This window comes from Euphorbia lathyris, chromosome 2 (genome assembly GCF_963576675.1).
Source record: "Euphorbia lathyris chromosome 2, ddEupLath1.1, whole genome shotgun sequence".
In the NCBI taxonomy this organism is placed as follows: Eukaryota; Viridiplantae; Streptophyta; class Magnoliopsida; order Malpighiales; family Euphorbiaceae; genus Euphorbia; species Euphorbia lathyris.
Genome location: NC_088911.1, coordinates 124,853,894 through 124,871,373, shown reverse-complemented (window position 1 = coordinate 124,871,373; position 17,480 = coordinate 124,853,894). Strand labels below are relative to the sequence as shown.

Sequence of the window (17,480 nt, the reverse complement as noted above, 5' to 3'; positions counted from 1 at the left end):
ATAAATTATGGTTACTAGAATAATTAAAACATCATCATCAAAAAATTAAAATATAGCAAATACAATTTTTAGCTTGTATAATAAACATTAACTAATTTTTAAACAAAACAACAATGCAGTTTATATTTACACTGAATAATTAAATTTACCAAATTTATTTGTTGATTACTAAATTTTTATACTGCAGTGAAGCCATTAAAGAAATAATCTTTTTGTAGTGTGAAAATCCCATTGGCACGAATCAACATTAATAAAATGAAGAGTCAGATATTAAAATGAACAATTATCAATTTGGGAAGCATATTTAGTATTTTATTTATTCCCAATTGATCTTGTTTGTATATTCTTCCAGAAATGAAATGAGTTTGGTATATCCATCCTTTCAGACTATGGGATTTTGAGAAAATGGTCCAATTAATCTTCTAAATATAAAATCAAAATCTGAATTCTAAACATGATAGTGAAAAAGACAACATATAAAGATGGCCCCAACATTGGGTTTAGGACCCTCCCACATCAATCAGCGATGGTCTCCCCCATTAGTAGCCACATTACTCAGTGCCCTGCAACCATCCAAAACACTTCACATTTGTAATTTTTCACAACAAAATTCAACATTTCAGACACCCACTCCAGTACAAATAACACTTCAGATGCATCAAAAGCCAACGAATCAAACAGACCAACTTTGTTAAGAAAAAAAAAACACAAAAACGAACAATTTCATTTCTTTGGTAAAAAATGCTGAATAGTGAAAAACATAGCATAAATGCCTAAACAGATAGGATGTCAATATTTAGCATAGGATTCAATACAAGAATTCAAGTTGTTGCTTCTCCCTGCGGGGAAATTCCCAAAAAGGGAAAGCTAATAAAAGCGCACTGCGAAGTGACCCTGACTAAGAAGCTAAGCGGGCATGAGCGTGATAAGAGGGATTGCAAGGATATCTAGGACTATTAGTAGGATAAGAATAGTTGGCAATAATTAGTTTATATTGCAAAGACACATGGTGAAAAAGAATAACTCCAAGGTAGGCAGCTGAACAACATCAACAAGAACAAAATGAAGGAAGCCTAATAACAAGTTCATCAATGTCATGGCAAGCTCAATCTTCTCTTACTATTTAATTCAAATTATATGATATTGTTTTATACACGGGCAGGACAACCACCCCCTCTCAATTTCCTTCACTTAAAGCATTAGATGATTGTAGTTCATGCAATAAGATGCAATTTGCATTCACAGCAAACATTTATTTTTATTTTTTTTCTGAATTTGACATGTGAGTGCTCTCCAATAAGACCATTTAATTTGCTAGCATTGTCTTTTTTTCTCATGCATGATTGATTTGAATATAACTCCATAATTTTTCTTGTTAAATTTACCAAAGGAACAAAATAAAAAGAAAAAAAGGCATGGTAAATAGGCAAATTACAAGTAAATGAAGCCCAGACACAATTGTTCACCTCATCCTCCAAACAAATTCCCACTGCACATATACAAGAAAAGAAAAATCCATGACAGGCAACTAAAATTAAGATAACATGAAAATACAGTTTCTATATAGCTTCCATTAGTCGACTTTTTTTCCCTGAAGGTGAATCCAATTCATCGGTTCATGCACTCTTTAGGCAGTTCTCTCTTATTTAAAATCTGCTGCACACACAAAGATTCAAACTTGAGATCTCTAGTTCAAGCTACTTGAGGCCCTTAATCATTCAAGCTAACCTTAATTGGCTTGTCCTAACACAAGTCTTTCTACATTCTCAGGAAGTCAAAACATGTGCACGCACACACATACATCAGAGGACTAATGAGTAAGAAATTAAGGGAAAATGATTCATTCTCATAAAACAGTTCAAGAGGTCATGCACATCACTTGAACGCCCTGATCCAGATAGTTCTAAGTTGTCATACTACTAATTTTGTACTTCCTCTCAAATAAAGAACTTTCCATGTCATTTTGGCAAACTACCAACCTCAGGACCAAACATTAATGCACATCATCTACCAACCTCTGGACCAAACATTAATGCACATCTAAAGCCCTTCTCCGTAAAAGACTAAACCCCATTAAATATTTTGTTGAAGCCTTCTCTTGTCAAATGATTGAATTAGCCAAAGAGATAACATCAAAAGGAATAAACATAAAAAAAGTCAACTAGCCAAGGCCAAGCTCTAAATATTCAAATTTAGTTCAGCAAATAAAATGTAGGAAGTAAGGATAGTCTGCTCAATTCAGCTTTGATTATCATAGGGCAAGCTAATTAACTAATAAAATAAACTCAATGAACACTATGCACAGCATCCTGTCCAACAATTCATTTAACAGACGAATCTACTAATATTAACCCAAGGGCACTGCTATGTGCTAAGCACAGTCGTTGCGGACTTTCAGTCTAAGTTCATACAATGTTACATATAAAGCAAACAGCACACACCTACAACTATAACTACCTTGTTATAAACACATCCAGGAAACAGAATCACATCAGCTAATGAAAATTTCTTTCCCACCAGTATCTGAGCTTGTCATTCACCTGATTAGCTCATCCCCTGGATGATAAATTTAGATCCATAATTCTAGAACACTTTATTTGGGTTCAACAAAGTTTAAAAGTAATCTAGTTCATTTATCCACATTTTCACTCAATGTCATGAAAATAACCCATCCAAAAAATAGCAGCAATAAATAAGATAAATTAAAAAAGCTTCAAGTTCAAGTGAAAAATTTCTGAGGTCTCAACCAAAAGAATTAATTTTCTATGGATAATTGCATTGAAGAGTCCCCCTAATTTCAATTTCAAATATAAATTACTAGTCCAAGCCTCCAGGCTCCACTACATATTCAAATTTTCTTGTCAAGTTCCCCTTCAAAATAATGAACTTAATTCAACTACATTATAGACTCCTAGCCTTCAATAAGAATTTGAACCTTTAATTCAAGATACAGAACCAGCAGAGCCAAAGGTGTGCAGTATGAGAAATTATTTGATTAGTGAGCTCCTCCATTAGAGAAAAGCAGGAAACAACAAATAAGAAAACAAAATAAAAGTCCACACCCTTCTTTCCTATCATCCTATGATTTGTTTAACAAAAGTATCAAGTCTTGAAACGATTATATATATATATATTCCTGAACAAAAATGTCTCACTAAGCAAACATCAACTATCAACTGGAGTAGCCTTTGAATTTAAAGTTGTAGGATTCATGAATACAAAAGATGAAGATTAACACAGGATTTAAACACTTTTAGATTCATGGTTGTTTGCACACAGAAATTTCTATTAGAAGTATTAAACCAGAATAAGTTGAATGCAACTCCCAGAACTCTGTATAAATGAGACGTGCATATGCATAAGGAAGCACGGGATGGGAAGGAGAAAGAAAATCACAACGCCAGGAAAAAAATGTCCCTTCCATTTCAATCCCATTGCACATAAAAATAGAAGAAGAAATTAATCCGAAATTGGAAATAACACCCAAAATAAACCAGATGAAGAACAAGATTCATTTCATAATGCAACAAGAAAGTCAAAGCATCTATAGCATTACTAAACAGAACAGATAATTTGTAAGGTAACAAGCATTCCAGAAGAAAACAAACAACAATGAGCAAGTGATTCCACAAAATTCACAAACAATTCAAGAGATCAAAGAAACATATAGCAATGAAAAGAAGAGTTACGAACTTACTTTTTATGGCGCCGGCCCTTCTTTGGACCCCAGCCCTCCAATTTGGCAACAGGACACCCACACCTTGCTCGGAAAAGCAAAACTGCCCTGCCATTAGGTGGAGCCATCTTCCGTAACTCAGCTCGAAGACACTCATAATCAGGATTACCTTCACTTCCTCCTTTCCAAGGCAATTTATCGATCTCTTTAGCCCCACTGGTTTTAACACAATCCTCGGTCTGCAGTTGCAAATCAAACTCCATCGCTTTCTTTAACCCCTTGCATCCAGGCTTATCACACTTGCGAGATCTTGGGCCGCAGCAAAACTCGGCCAGAAGGAGAGTAATAATGAATAGCGCCAAGAACCCGCAAATGTAGGGAAGGGGAGGGACATTGACGGAAAGCTGGAGAGAAGAGTGAGAAAGGAGAATGGAAAGAGAACGAAAGATATAGGTGAAGTAAGAAGTTAAGAGGAAAATTCCAGAAAAGAGAACTAAAATCAAAATTAGAATATCAAGGGTAGCAGATGGAGAATGCTTACAAAGAAGAGAAGAAGATGATGATGATGAAGAAATTGAATTAGGGTTAGGGTTTGATGAAGAAGAAGAAGAGAATTTGAGGGGTTTTGAAGAAGAAGAGGAAGAGGGCATGGTGAATAGGAGCTGGTGCATGTTAAAGAGAGAGCAGAGAAAGGAGAAGAAGGGGCTTTTTTACAGGGTCTGCTCTATGTATATGTTTTTTTCTTTTTCTGATATTTTTCATGACAACCACGGCCCATGGCGGAGGTGGTGCCGCTGTGGGAGGAGGTGTGTAGCAGTGTTACACGCGCGGTCGATGACAGTGGGGATGATTGTAGAGAAGCGAAGGGTTTTTTTTTTTTGTTAAATACTCTTTTCTTGTCACATTGTTACGTGTACGAAAAAAAGAAAATAAAAAATAGGAATATTTGGATTTTAGTAATTTGAAAAAAATAAAAGTACATGTGAGTTTTTTTACAACTTTTGCTAATCATAATTTAAAAATTATGTGCGTTCGAGTATATAAATTCTATTATAATTAATAGAGTGTTTTAAACGGAAAATTTTAGAGTGTTTCTGGAGCAATACTATCTATCAATCAATTCATATCACATATATACATTTATTTCATTACATCAATTATTTTTCATATAGTGGTAGATAAAATAATTTTTATAATTCATGTCCTACATACACTCATCAACCATCCTTATCGTTATTTCACTATCTAGTATATGTGTGCTCACTTTCTTTGTTCTTAAGACTGCTTTTTTTAAAGCATCTCAGATTGCTACATTTGTTAGAAATATAGTAACTTTAAAAAAATAAAAAAAAACTCGTCGACAATTAACATGGCAGCATGGTATGATATTAGAGAGGAATTCGAAATCTACATGACTACTCACTCATTGCTCTAATATTTCAAGGTCTTAACAAATTCATAATATGTTTCGGACGGTTTGATATATTCATAATTATCACAAGTAAATATGGAAAATTATATATATTTAGTTATATGTAACTATCCCAAAAATTAATATGTCACATCGTTAAAAAAAATTAACAGTTTTTTTATTATATAAAACACATACAATAAATACATATAAATCAATGAAACTATAAGAGAAATTATATATATATTCCTAAAAATTAATCTATCATAATGGTCTGCTTGAAGTGTGCTTAGTTGGAAAATTTGAAATTTGACATAATAAAGTAAATAATGTAGCAGTAATAAAGTAAGAAAGGTTGAGTTAAAGCCACCGACCAGAAAAAGGCAAGGATCACAACTACTCTGATGTCATATAGTAATTGCATGCAGATCATAGATTGCATTGCATTCTAAATTTAATATAAAGGGAAAGTTTTATAAAATAACTGAGAATAGGTTTATGCTTTGGAAATGTTTTGAGCGTGCCTAATATTTTAGATATATGATTTAACCTTTTACGATTATGTTTCTGATTGTTTCCATTTTTTTACCGGACTGTTTTTTTTTTAATTGTACACCAATCAAAATCCTAAATAAAACAAGTAAAACAAATAGACCCTATATATAAGAAGGCAAAGCCTAGCAAACGGAAAAAAAAAAAAAAAAAAAACTAAGATAAATTTATTCTTCTTGTAGAGTGGCTGAACCTATCTCTATCAAGAATAGCCGGGAGGCCTACAAGAGGCACATCACACCCGTGATAACCTAATGAAAACTGTCTAACCACTCCAATCAACCTAATATCATTCAACCTTAATTGGTATTACTTCGTACAACTGAATTTCAAATGGTCAATTTCACTCTTGACTTGCAGGTCAATTTACTTAAAAAGTAAAAATAAAATATTAATTAATACTTTTAACTTTGGCAATTTTGATTATATCAGTCCAAAATTGCACAAGCAAAGGTAATTTAACATGTACAAAATAAAACCCATCAACATACCTAACGGAATAGGTGTAACCCACTGCACTCCAAATTGCAGAACTATATGTATTCTCTACTCTTTTAGTAATAAACAAATACTTTACTATGGTTTCTCACTGTACATTCTTTTTTTTTTTTTACCCACAACAGAAGAACTACAACTCAAACATAAGACATATTTACTTCTCCAAACTTTGTACTCAGTGACTCACATCTTAACAGTTCCACCACAGCATGACTAGAACTCCCGGTCCGGGATAAGTAATGGGGCTACAAGAGTCCATACGTAGAGTGCAACAGTGATCCACTCTGTGCATATACGAACCCAAACCGATGTCCATCCAACATCTATCAGATCGGAGCTTTCAGATGAATCCGTCCACCCCGAAAGAAGCATAGCTGAGTACATGCTAGCCAAGGCAAATATCAGGTGGAAGAATGTATACGAATAGCTCACAGGCCGTGCTTCTTTTTCTTTATTGTCTTTCTTCCCCTCTTCCAACTGTTCATCAAGAAGCGGTTTTTTCGCATCTGCAAATACATGATTTAGCAGCATTTGGGATCAATGTCCTAGTAATTAGTACAAGATATGAGATAGAGTGAACGATCCATTTATAAAGATCACCTGATGCTCTAGGTGATGATGGTGGCGATAGAAACGTTGATGAAGACCCAGCACGAACAGCGGAGTATACAACAGAGAGAACAGTTGTTAGCATCCCAAGAAGAAGTGTACTTGTAGAAACTGCTTTTGTTTTGTTGTGGAGGCCATTGCATACGTAGCCACGTGGTTCACTAGAGAGACCCGTGTAACAAACATAAGCACAATACACTGATATCACCGCAGCAGGAAGGAGACTTCCATTAACCTATATAGAATCCCAAGCAACAACGTCCCGGAACCGAAGTTATTGGATGACAAATCAATAGTTAATAATATCATGCACCGAATACTGTTATGGGACGGCAATTGATAGAAAAACATAGCTACGCTTACCGCAGGATGCAATGCTATTATACCGCAGCCAAATGCAAGAATCATAGTCATGACGATGAAGAAGATGTTGAGGCCACAGTCATGTCCAGACGGGTTAAACCATATAAACAATAAACCAGAGAATACGAATGCTGCAAGGTAGCACCCAATTGATACAACAAGCAGAGCAATATACCTAAAAACAAGCAATTCAAAGGTTAGAAATCGAACAATCATGGAAGGCAAAATTATGAGAGGTGAACATGTGCCAACCATTTCTGTTCATCTTTCTCAACCCATGCATCATTCCATGTGTGTGTAAAATCCAGCAATATAATCACTTGAACCAACAAAAATAGTCCCGCACCAAATTTTGATATAGTCCCTGCAGTTGAGATTTGTTTACATCGGTCAACTATGACATTTAGCAAAAAGCATCGGGGAAAAATCTAGTATAATTCATTATTAGAGATCTATGTTGAGAAATGACAACTGTAGGCCAAGAGAAGTATCATCCTGAGTCAAGTAGAAATGAAACAACAGAAGATTGCCTTAATTTTCGAAAATCAACAATCATAATCATATATAAATGAAAGATCCTTACGGAACTTTGAAAATGGTGGGTGGATCCATGAAACCCTTTATATTCCCAATTCAAATAGCATTGGCTAAAATGGCGTTTGCTTGAATTGGAAAGGGCAGTCTGACAACAACTATTTGTTTCATGAAGCTTTTGCTCCAATGCATTCAGAATTTCAATAAAATTGGTTAAATTGCCGAAAAACATGTACTGTCAATGTCCTATTATATGTTTTTTCAAATCCTTCACTGCAACATCAGATTTTTAAAATTGATAAAATCAGACAGAAAACTTGTAGCATATCAGATTCCTCTTCTACGCCCAGGAAAGAACATCAACAAGATCTAAAGGTACCAATTGTCAATATTCCAGAAGCTTAACTGACCATATATTGAGATAATGACATTTGGCATGAAAAACATGAGAACGACAAGCAAAGCCCATATCACCATCTTTGCAATCCATCCGCCATGGTGCCACGAATCACGTCTATCATTTTGGTCCTTCACACCAATCATTATCAGGGCAAATATTGCAAAAAACAAGCAATTCCCTAAGCTCACACGAAGTACTGCCTGTATTTGATACCACTCTTTTGACTGATCAGTATCAGAAGAATTTATCCCTGCAATAATGTATAAGATCACACTTTTATGACTGAAAAATTAATCACTCTACCAATCTAACATAGAATATAACCGATACAATATAACATGACCGCAAAAGGAAATGACAAATTGATAAAAATATCCATTTTGGTTATATGAAAAGATACAATCTATGTCTACTAGAACTACATCCTCAACTGATTGGCTCTATAACCATATTATCTGCAATCAAAACTGTTAACCTAGCTGCACACAAGATCAGCGTTTTCGATTTATAAGTAACTTTAGTGAGAATTAATTTTAAGTGCTCATACAAATTAGGCAGAAAGGATGCAATGCAAGGCATTGGAATTTTTTTAAAAGCCATTGAAACAACTAAAACTATAATATGAGAAGAATTCAAAAAGAAAAAAACAACATAGAAGCTCAGAATTTCAGGAAATGAATGCAAAGTAGACGCATAAAAAGTAGAAAGGCAGCGCCTTCAATAATTATAACCTTCAGAATAGATAATCCTTTCAGAAATAACTGTTAATAAACTTACGAGCAAACCCAATTTGTATCATCAATAATATGAATAATCCCAATTATTAGACGCTAATAGGAGCAGAGTAGCAGACAACCACTCTTCATAATACTCAATTCAAATTGTAATAATAATTATAATAGCTATCTACAGCAATTATGCTAATTCTCAGCCATTTGAAGCAAAGCAGAAGAACAAATTGGGTGTTTTCTGAACAATCAAATAAAAGCAAATTGGAAGCAAAAAATGGGAAATTAATGTGGAAAAAAGAAAAAGGGAAGTGATAGAAGAAACTGACAAGGTAGTTTCTCCAAGAGAGGAGCACCGACTTCTCTCAAAATCCATGAAACGATAAGAGAGAGACCAAAGAGACCACAATAAGCGAGCCTAGCGGATTTCTTCGAAACGCCGGAAGCTACTGATGTGCAAAGGCCGCATGTCATAGTTGCACAACATGATGGTAAGCAAGCCAAGCAAGACATCTCTCTCTCTCTATCTGCTGTGTTCTTGATCGATTCCAGAAAATGAAACAATCCAGAAGAGACTGGTAGCTGAGACTTGAGATACTACATATGACTACTTGTTTCTTCAATTATGTTTATATTTTCATTTTGGCCCTCCTATTATTTGCTTTTACTTTTCTTGATTCACTATATTAAAAAAAAGTTCCCAATATTTTAATGACTTTTGCTAGGCCACCCGGGGTGGTATTGTTTCATAAAATTTAAAAATTAGTTGCTGAAAAATTAAAAATTAAATACTAAATTCTTAAAAAAAAAAAAAAAACTAAAATTACTATTAGAATTATTTTTTTTTGGTGACGAAAAGTTTAGGTAAGGGTAGGTCTACTCACTTCCAAGGTCAGGGCAAACCACGCTATTAAAATTATTAATTGATAATATTTACTTAAATTTTAAATTAGTGTAGACTTCAAGTTGTTTAAGTCAGATCTCAAGTTCGAGTCCTAACGTATGCAAAAAGTTTTAGTTAGAAAATGATTCATCTAAAAGTGATGCTCGAATCGAAAAATCGGACAAATTATATAAAAAAAAACTTGAACTTAATTATTATGGCCCCAGGTTTGAATGTGAATGTCTTATATTCTAAGATTGGAAATAAGACTTACGATCTTATTTTTCTTTCTTTTATATATATATTTTTGAAAAGTATAAATTTAACTCTAACGTATAAAATGACCAAATTTATCTTTAATTTTTTTAGATGATTTCATGGACTTGTCAGTTTAGTGTGAAAGAGTTGTATCACTTTTTACAAACGTCACATAAGACGGTTGCTTGACACAGATTTATTTGGGAGAATTCTCTTTCACTCTCGCGTTCTTTGACTTGCTGACTGGTGGTTAATGGCTGCATGCTGATGCAAGATGTGCTCCAGCAGCGGGTTTGTTGGTATCTTCTCACTGTTCTCTCTAAAATTTTGAGTATCTTTTTATCGATTTCAAGTTTACTAGAGATATCTGACGTGCTATTTTGGGACTGTTTAGCATTTAGTTGAATATTAGTAGCACATTTATAGATTTTTTTCTTTTAGCTTTATCTTAAGTGGGAGTTCTATGAAATTTGGCTACTCATTTGGCGGGTAAATTACACCCATGACCATTGAACTTTAGCCATTTTTACATTGTGGTCACTGGACTTCATTTCTTCCCAATATGGCCATTGAACCTTACACTTTGTAACATCGGTAGCCACTGTGACCGTTGACCGCCATTTGTGAGGGTAAATTTCACACATGGTATACAACCTTTACTCTAAATCACACTTTGGTGTACAACCTTCAAAATGTCACACTAATATGCACGAAATTAGGGGTGACCTCACACCGTGGTGTATAGCCGGTGAGAATGACCGGTCAACCCCAGTCAACCCGCCACGTCACCGATATCCCACTATTTCGAATTAAAAACGTGGGCCCCTTAAATGTGTATTGACTAAACTACCCTCATTGTTTTTCCCTCCTAATTAATCACCTACCCATCTCCCAATACACGTCCCTTCGTTAAATCAGATTCATATCTTCTCTCTCTCCATGACTGATCGTTCTTCTTCCATCTCTTCGACATTGGCAAATTATTTGGGTTGTAGAGGAAGATTTTAAAAAAACCCTAACCTATACAAACGAAACGGTGTTCGTGATGTCTTCAACCACGTATAGTCTCAATCGATTTGGGAGCAGAAGGATCTGCCACTGTGGAATCGAAGCTCCGATGAAAACTTCGTGGAGCGATTCAAATCCAGGAAGAAGATACTTCAACTGTATCAATTTCGGGGTGAGAAATCATATCATCTTCTATTCATCTCATATTCTGATTTATTTATGAATTTTAACCTTGTTTATGTTATTCATCGCATACCCGACAGAAACCCAATGCTTGCAACTTCTTCGAGTGGATGGACCCAGTGATGGATGGTAGGGCAAAATCGGTGATTATTGGATTACTGAGGAAGCTAGACAGGATTGAGCACGAATGCAACAGAGTGAAACGTGAATTAGAAAGGGAAAGATGTTGTGATGGAGATTTGCAAGAGAATATAGAGCTGGTGATTGATATAGAAAGAAACATGGGAAGGATTTGCAGTTGGATAGAGATTGTGATTGCTGTAATAATTGCTCTGTTTATGTTGTGTGTTATGGGTTGATTTGTTTAGTATTTTAGTGTTGTGTTAATGTAAAAACAGAGGATTGATGTGTTAAATACTCTATGGCTTGTAATGGTCATATTTATGTTAATGAAATGGCTTTATGCTAATTAAATGGCTTTCTGCTGTATAAATTTTTTGTGTATTTTTGTGCTTTGGTTAGGACACATAATGTAAAGAACACCTAAATATGAACATATTTTACCAAAACATGATGTAAAAAACACCTAAAAAACAAGATTGAAGATTAAACATGATGTTTTACATTATAAATTACCATATTTGACAAGAACATTGCCAAAAAAACACAAATTCAATATGCTGCTAAGAATTGAATTGCCAAATTCCCAAACTATTTCCATTAGCAAAAAAACACCAAGTTCAACATATTGTTAACCCAACATGGGCACTGCACAAAATACAAGTTTATGCCACCATGGGCACTGCACAAAAAAGACCAAAATTTATGCCAACATGGGCACTGCACAAAAGACCAAATTTTATGCCAACATGGGCACTGCACAAAATACCAAAGTTTCAGCCAACATAGGCACTGCACAAAATAACAAAATTCAACCTAAGTTTTAACCCAACATGGGCACTGCACAAAATACCAAAATTCAACACCCAGCAACAAAACTATCCTAATGCCATGGTCTTCGTTGATTTCCAGATGAACTTCTTGTACGTGGTCCTCTTCCTGGATGAACATGGGTTCTTGCATTTGGTTGTCTTCTTTCTCTGCTTGGCTGGGTTGGTTGACTAGTTGAGGCAACTGTCTGACTAGTTCCCTGATCAACTCATCTATATTAGCATTTGAAACAAACTGCATTAAAAGAGTAATTACCCAAACAAAAGCACCACTTACATTCATCATCCAGCGGACTGTGGTAGATGGTGGGGGCTGTGATGTTGCTGGCCTTGCAGCAGTAGAAGTTTTAAGTGGTGAAGCTGCTGGCCTTGGAGCAGTAGTAGTTCTAGGTGGTGATGTTGCTTGCCTTGGAGTTGTCTTGGCTCTCTTTGACTACAAGAAACAGATATGAAGAATAGTTAGGTCCATATCAGATATGAAGAATATTTAGGTACATTACACAACTAATACCTGTGGAGCAGTTGATTATGTAGCTTGTGATGTGCATGTCCTCTTATTGTGGTTTTTACCTCCACATTACCTACATGTCATGTACATGTTACCTTTCCTGCTCAATTTACCTCTGCTAGATGCCTCAATTTCTTCAGGTTCTTTCCTTCTTGCCCTTTGCCTTCTACCACGCTTGGACTTCACTGGTGAAGGAGGCTCAATTGGCACAGTTGGAACTTCATTGGTCCATTGATCCATGCCATTAGTTGGTTCAATAATGAAATTGTAGACTTTCAGATAGGTTTCAACTGAATAGCAATCTGCTAGGTAATTCTCTGGGTTGTCATTTTGGCCTATAATAGCAGCACAACCGTGACTGCAAGGGATTCCATTCAACTGCCATCGTCGACATGTGCAAGTGTTATCTTCTAGATTCACGACAAACTGCTCTCCCGGCCCATTGATTTGAACTCTAGGCCCCCCTGAGTATGTTGGAACATAATGTCTTGCCCAATCCTTGTTGATTTCTAGCTTCTTCGAAATCTTTCCATAGAACTTCTTGTTATTCTTCCTCATAATATCTGCTTTGTTCTTGGGAAAAGTATAAAAATAAACCTTGTGGTTACACCTGTTTTCGAACAACACCCTGTGGTTTAAAAGTTTGCAAAATGGTACTTTGAGGTTCATTCCGTTAGCAAACACATACCAAATTGACTAACGGTCTTAAAAGTCAAAGGAAAAAGAGTTACTTTAGTCCTTATATTTATTTATTTTATAAATTAATCTCCTTTATTATCTAATTATCACAAACAAACCCCAAAATAAAAAATAAAAATCAATTATACCATCTTCTTCATCTCAATTTAATAAAAATCAAAACACATCACTCTCTCTCTCTCTATTTTCTCTCTCTAAAAATAGATTTCTTCTTTCTCTCTCTTCTCCATCCTACCATCAATTTATATAAAAATGAAAAATCTTTGCTTTCATTGCCTTTATCACTCTGTTCATCAATTCAATTCAATACTTTTCCAATTTCTACTCCATTAAACCTCTAATGGCAGTACAAGTTTTATTCATATTACAACACCTTGATAGTTGAAAGAGTAAACTGTTTCTAGTACAGGCGAAGATAATACTGATCAACACAACATAACACTGATGCTAAAAAGAAACACAGATGCAAATTTGAAAGCTCAAACAAAGAAAACACAGAAATTATATTGTTCACATACTGGAATTTGAGAGGCATACTGAACACTTCATGGCACCGAGTTGAAGTCGGGGAACCTGCAACTTCATCTTTTTCCCTTAATTTTTACTCAGTTATTTGATTAATTTGCTTGATTTATTAATTTCCTGGACACATGATACGTGCCTTTGAAAGAGAAAGCAACAATTGGGATTGAGGAAATCACTGCTGATCCAGAAAATGAGTGGGTGATTTCCAGAGGAGTTGCAGTGTTGATTGAAGGATGTCTATTTGGATCGACACGGACACATGTTGTTGGTGCTATTTCTTCATCATCATTGTCGTGCCTGGATGAATCCGAATCGGAATCGGAGGAATTGGAAATGTTTGTAGAAGCAGCTTTCTATGCGCGAGAGACAAGATGGGTTGGGAAATTTTGCCGTTGTTGCTGAAGAGGCAAACGAAAAGCTTCAAGAAGCTCTGGTGGCTCAAAAGAGAGCTGAGGAGAATTTCGAAATTGAAAAGTTTTGTGCTGTTGAGTTGGAACAGGCTGGGATTGAGACAGTCCAGAAGAGAAGATGAATGGCAGAATAAGGAAGATGGATCGAACCAGGGTCTGATTTTTTAGATGATTTAAATAGTAAAAAATATCACTAATCTATTTTATCTATTTTTAGAGAGAGAAAATAGAGAGGAAGAGTGATGTGTTTTGATATTTTTATTAAATTGAGATGAAGAAGATGGTATAATTGATTTTTATTTTTTATTTTGGGGTTTGTTTGTGATAATTAGATAATAAAGGAGATTAATTTATAAAATAAATAAATATAAGGACTAAAGTAACTATTTTCCCTTTGACTTTTAACACCGTTAGTCAATTTGGTATGTGTTTGCTAACGGAATGAACCTCAAGGTACCACTTTGCAAACTTTTAGACCACATGGGTGTTGTTCGAAAACAGGTGTAACCACAAGGTTTATTTTTGTACTTTTCCCTTTGTTCTTTATCCTCTTCATTAACTTGACTTTAATCATCTCATACATTGTGATAATGCCCTTATCCCTTGCGTCAAGGATGTACTTGTTGAAGCACTCACACAAGTTATTTAAGAGCATATCACATTGTGCCCTGTAACACATAATGGACGACATTCAAATTAAACTGTTGCACAAAATCGATTACATACAATAGATAGGATATTACCTTTCAGAAAAACATGCTCTGGCCCAGTGTTCGCTTGGCCTTTGTCTAAGCCATTCTCTTGCTTCAGGTGAAATCTGTTCAATCTTGTTTAACCATTCCTCATGCTTAGCCATATATGGAGCCCTTGCTGCACCCCAGATTAAATCCTTCAACTCTTTCCCTTTAAATTTCGTTCTAAAATTTGTATACATATAGCGTACACAAAGCCTATGTTCAGCATTGGGAAACAACATCTCCACTACCCCTATTAATCCCTGCATGGAAGGACACAAGTTATGCATCCTGAATATGGAAATAAAAACACAATATCCAACTAAACAGTTATACCTTTTGTCTATCTGACATGAAGGTGAAATGGCTACCGTCTTCAATTTCTAGATCTTCAGCCAATAGGTCCAAAAACCATGTCCAAGTTTCCTTGCTTTCTGTCTCAACCATGGCATAGGCAATAGGAAATATACAGTCGTTTGGATCAATCCCAACAGATGCTAACAGCTGACCTCCAAACATACCTTTTAACCAGCAACCATCTAAAGAAATAATTTTCCTGCAACCTGCCTTCCAAGCTGATTTCAAAGCACCCAAGCACATGTACATGCCCATGAACTTTCCTTCCTTCCACCTACCCTTAAAAGTAGAACCTGGATTGGATCTCATTATCTCAGCCCTATACCTATATAAACAGAAAATATCAATAATTAACAAAATAAGCACACAAACATGTACATATATGAAAAAAAAACCAACTATAACCAACAAAGTGTACCTGTAGATGTTCTCATATTGGGTCTTCTCATCACCATATATAATAGCAAGGGCAAAGCACTTAGCCCTGTAAGCTGTCATTCTACCAATGCTCAAGGACATCTCCCTTCTTATGTCATCCATCATTGCCTGTATTTTCCAATCAGCATCACTCCTGAAATCCTCCAAATATTTCCTCCCAACATATTTATACGTCATGTGAAAATTTTTATGTACTTTACAGCACTCGTGTTGGAAGTGACCACTCTTCACCTGCATGGTCCGATTCAATGGATCCTTTCTATCCACCTTTGAAGCATATATTCTCCATGGACACTTATCACTGTCACTGATCATCCCTTTGCAAACTGCTTCCACTTTGATAGGTGTGTTAACCCTGAACCATGGTTGAAATATGTGCTTGATGCCATGGCTCCTACATGCTGCTTTAAACTCTTCGTTATCATTGAATAGCATGCCTATCTTGAATGTAGGATCAACCATATCCCTAGGAGCATTGAACTCTGGATACCTCCTTCTACCTTCATTCTCAGAGTCTGACTCTGAGTATAATTCATCAGAGTCCCCATACTCCGATGAATTGTCCTGAACATTGAAGCTCTGTGTTGGATCCCTACCACTCGTGGGAATAGATGGTGCAGTCGTACGTCTACCTCTTCTGGCATTCTGAACCCCTTGTACCAGATCATCATCATCCTGCTCCAACACATAGTCATCATCAACAAAATCGTCTTCATCTTCTTCTCCTGCATCTGCATTTTGTTCACCACCAGCAACATGGTCTTCAGCAACATCATGGGGACCAATTTGATCACCCCCAGTAGCATGGTCAACCGTTTCATCACCCCCAGCACCATAGGGACCAGATTGATCACCCCCATCAGAATGGTCAACAGTGTCATCACCCATAGTAGCATGGTTCCCAGTGTCATCACCCCTTACAGTTTGGTCCCATTCATCATCCCCAGCATAGGTACCTTCATCTTCTTGGTCATCTTCTTCAGCATTGGGGGCATCATCTACACTAACGTAATCAAATGTTTCATTTGTAGCTTCATGATCAATTTGGGCTGCTTGGTCATCATGTGGAATTGGATCTGTTTGTTCGCCACCACTACCAATAGGAGCTGCTTAATCACCACCAGCAATAGGAGCTGATTGTTCACCACTGCCAATATGAGTTGCCTGATCCCCACCAGCAATAGGAGATGCTTAATCACCACTACCGATAGGAGCTGCTTCATCACCACCAGCAATAAGAGCTGTTTGATCACCATCATCAGAATCCTTATTATACTCAAGCAAAAACAACTTCCTTCCACTATGCTCTAGGCACCCCTGTTTAGGTAACTGAACATCTTCATCAATCTCTTCTATTATAACAGAGCTTGGTATATACTCAAACTCGTCTTCATCTTCATCTTCTGATTCAGGTTCATCAAAGGTAACCAAGTCATCTACAGTCACCTCCTTCACAAAAATGTGAATCTCCCAACACTCAACACCAGCCAGAGCCATCTCGTAACAATCATCATCCGAGCTCAAATGTTTTAACCCATCCTCCCATGGCGTGTCATAACGCTTCCAATAATATTGACAAACACCTGTGTATTCCAAACTGACCAACTTGGCAGCAATCCCCACTAAGGACAGGGTATCCCAGTGACAAAATTCCCAGTTGAATGCGTCACCCCCTACATATCCATGCTTTGTCCATGTACCATCGAAATATAGTAAAATATCAAAATATCCATCTTCAGGATCTACAAACAGTCAA

At 36.0% G+C, this 17,480-nt stretch overlaps 2 protein-coding genes across 3 annotated transcripts; both read right to left on the bottom strand.

Moving 5' to 3' along the window:
• Positions 1-404: 404 nt before the first annotated feature.
• On the bottom strand, positions 405-4,532 carry LOC136219816 (uncharacterized protein At5g19025-like). Of its 2 annotated transcripts, none has more exons than XM_066007368.1 (2): positions 3,698-4,531; positions 405-563 (listed from the first exon to the last, which is right to left on the bottom strand). In XM_066007368.1, exons 1-2 carry the CDS (start codon positions 4,345-4,347, stop codon positions 521-523), a joined length of 693 nt encoding a protein of 230 aa, XP_065863440.1. In that variant the 5' UTR covers positions 4,348-4,531; the 3' UTR covers positions 405-520. The 2 variants fall into 2 exon arrangements, with proteins under 2 accessions (XP_065863440.1, XP_065863441.1); XM_066007369.1 differs by lacking the exon at positions 405-563 and adding an exon at positions 1,439-1,656 and having other exon boundaries at positions 3,698-4,532.
• A 1,485-nt stretch (positions 4,533-6,017) lies between these two features.
• Positions 6,018-9,375, bottom strand: LOC136219815 (uncharacterized). The gene is made up of 6 exons (XM_066007366.1): positions 9,101-9,375; positions 8,054-8,293; positions 7,362-7,473; positions 7,110-7,284; positions 6,738-6,981; positions 6,018-6,643 (listed from the first exon to the last, which is right to left on the bottom strand). Exons 1-6 carry the CDS (start codon positions 9,282-9,284, stop codon positions 6,351-6,353), a joined length of 1,248 nt encoding a protein of 415 aa, XP_065863438.1. The 5' UTR covers positions 9,285-9,375; the 3' UTR covers positions 6,018-6,350.
• Positions 9,376-17,480: the final 8,105 nt, after the last annotated feature.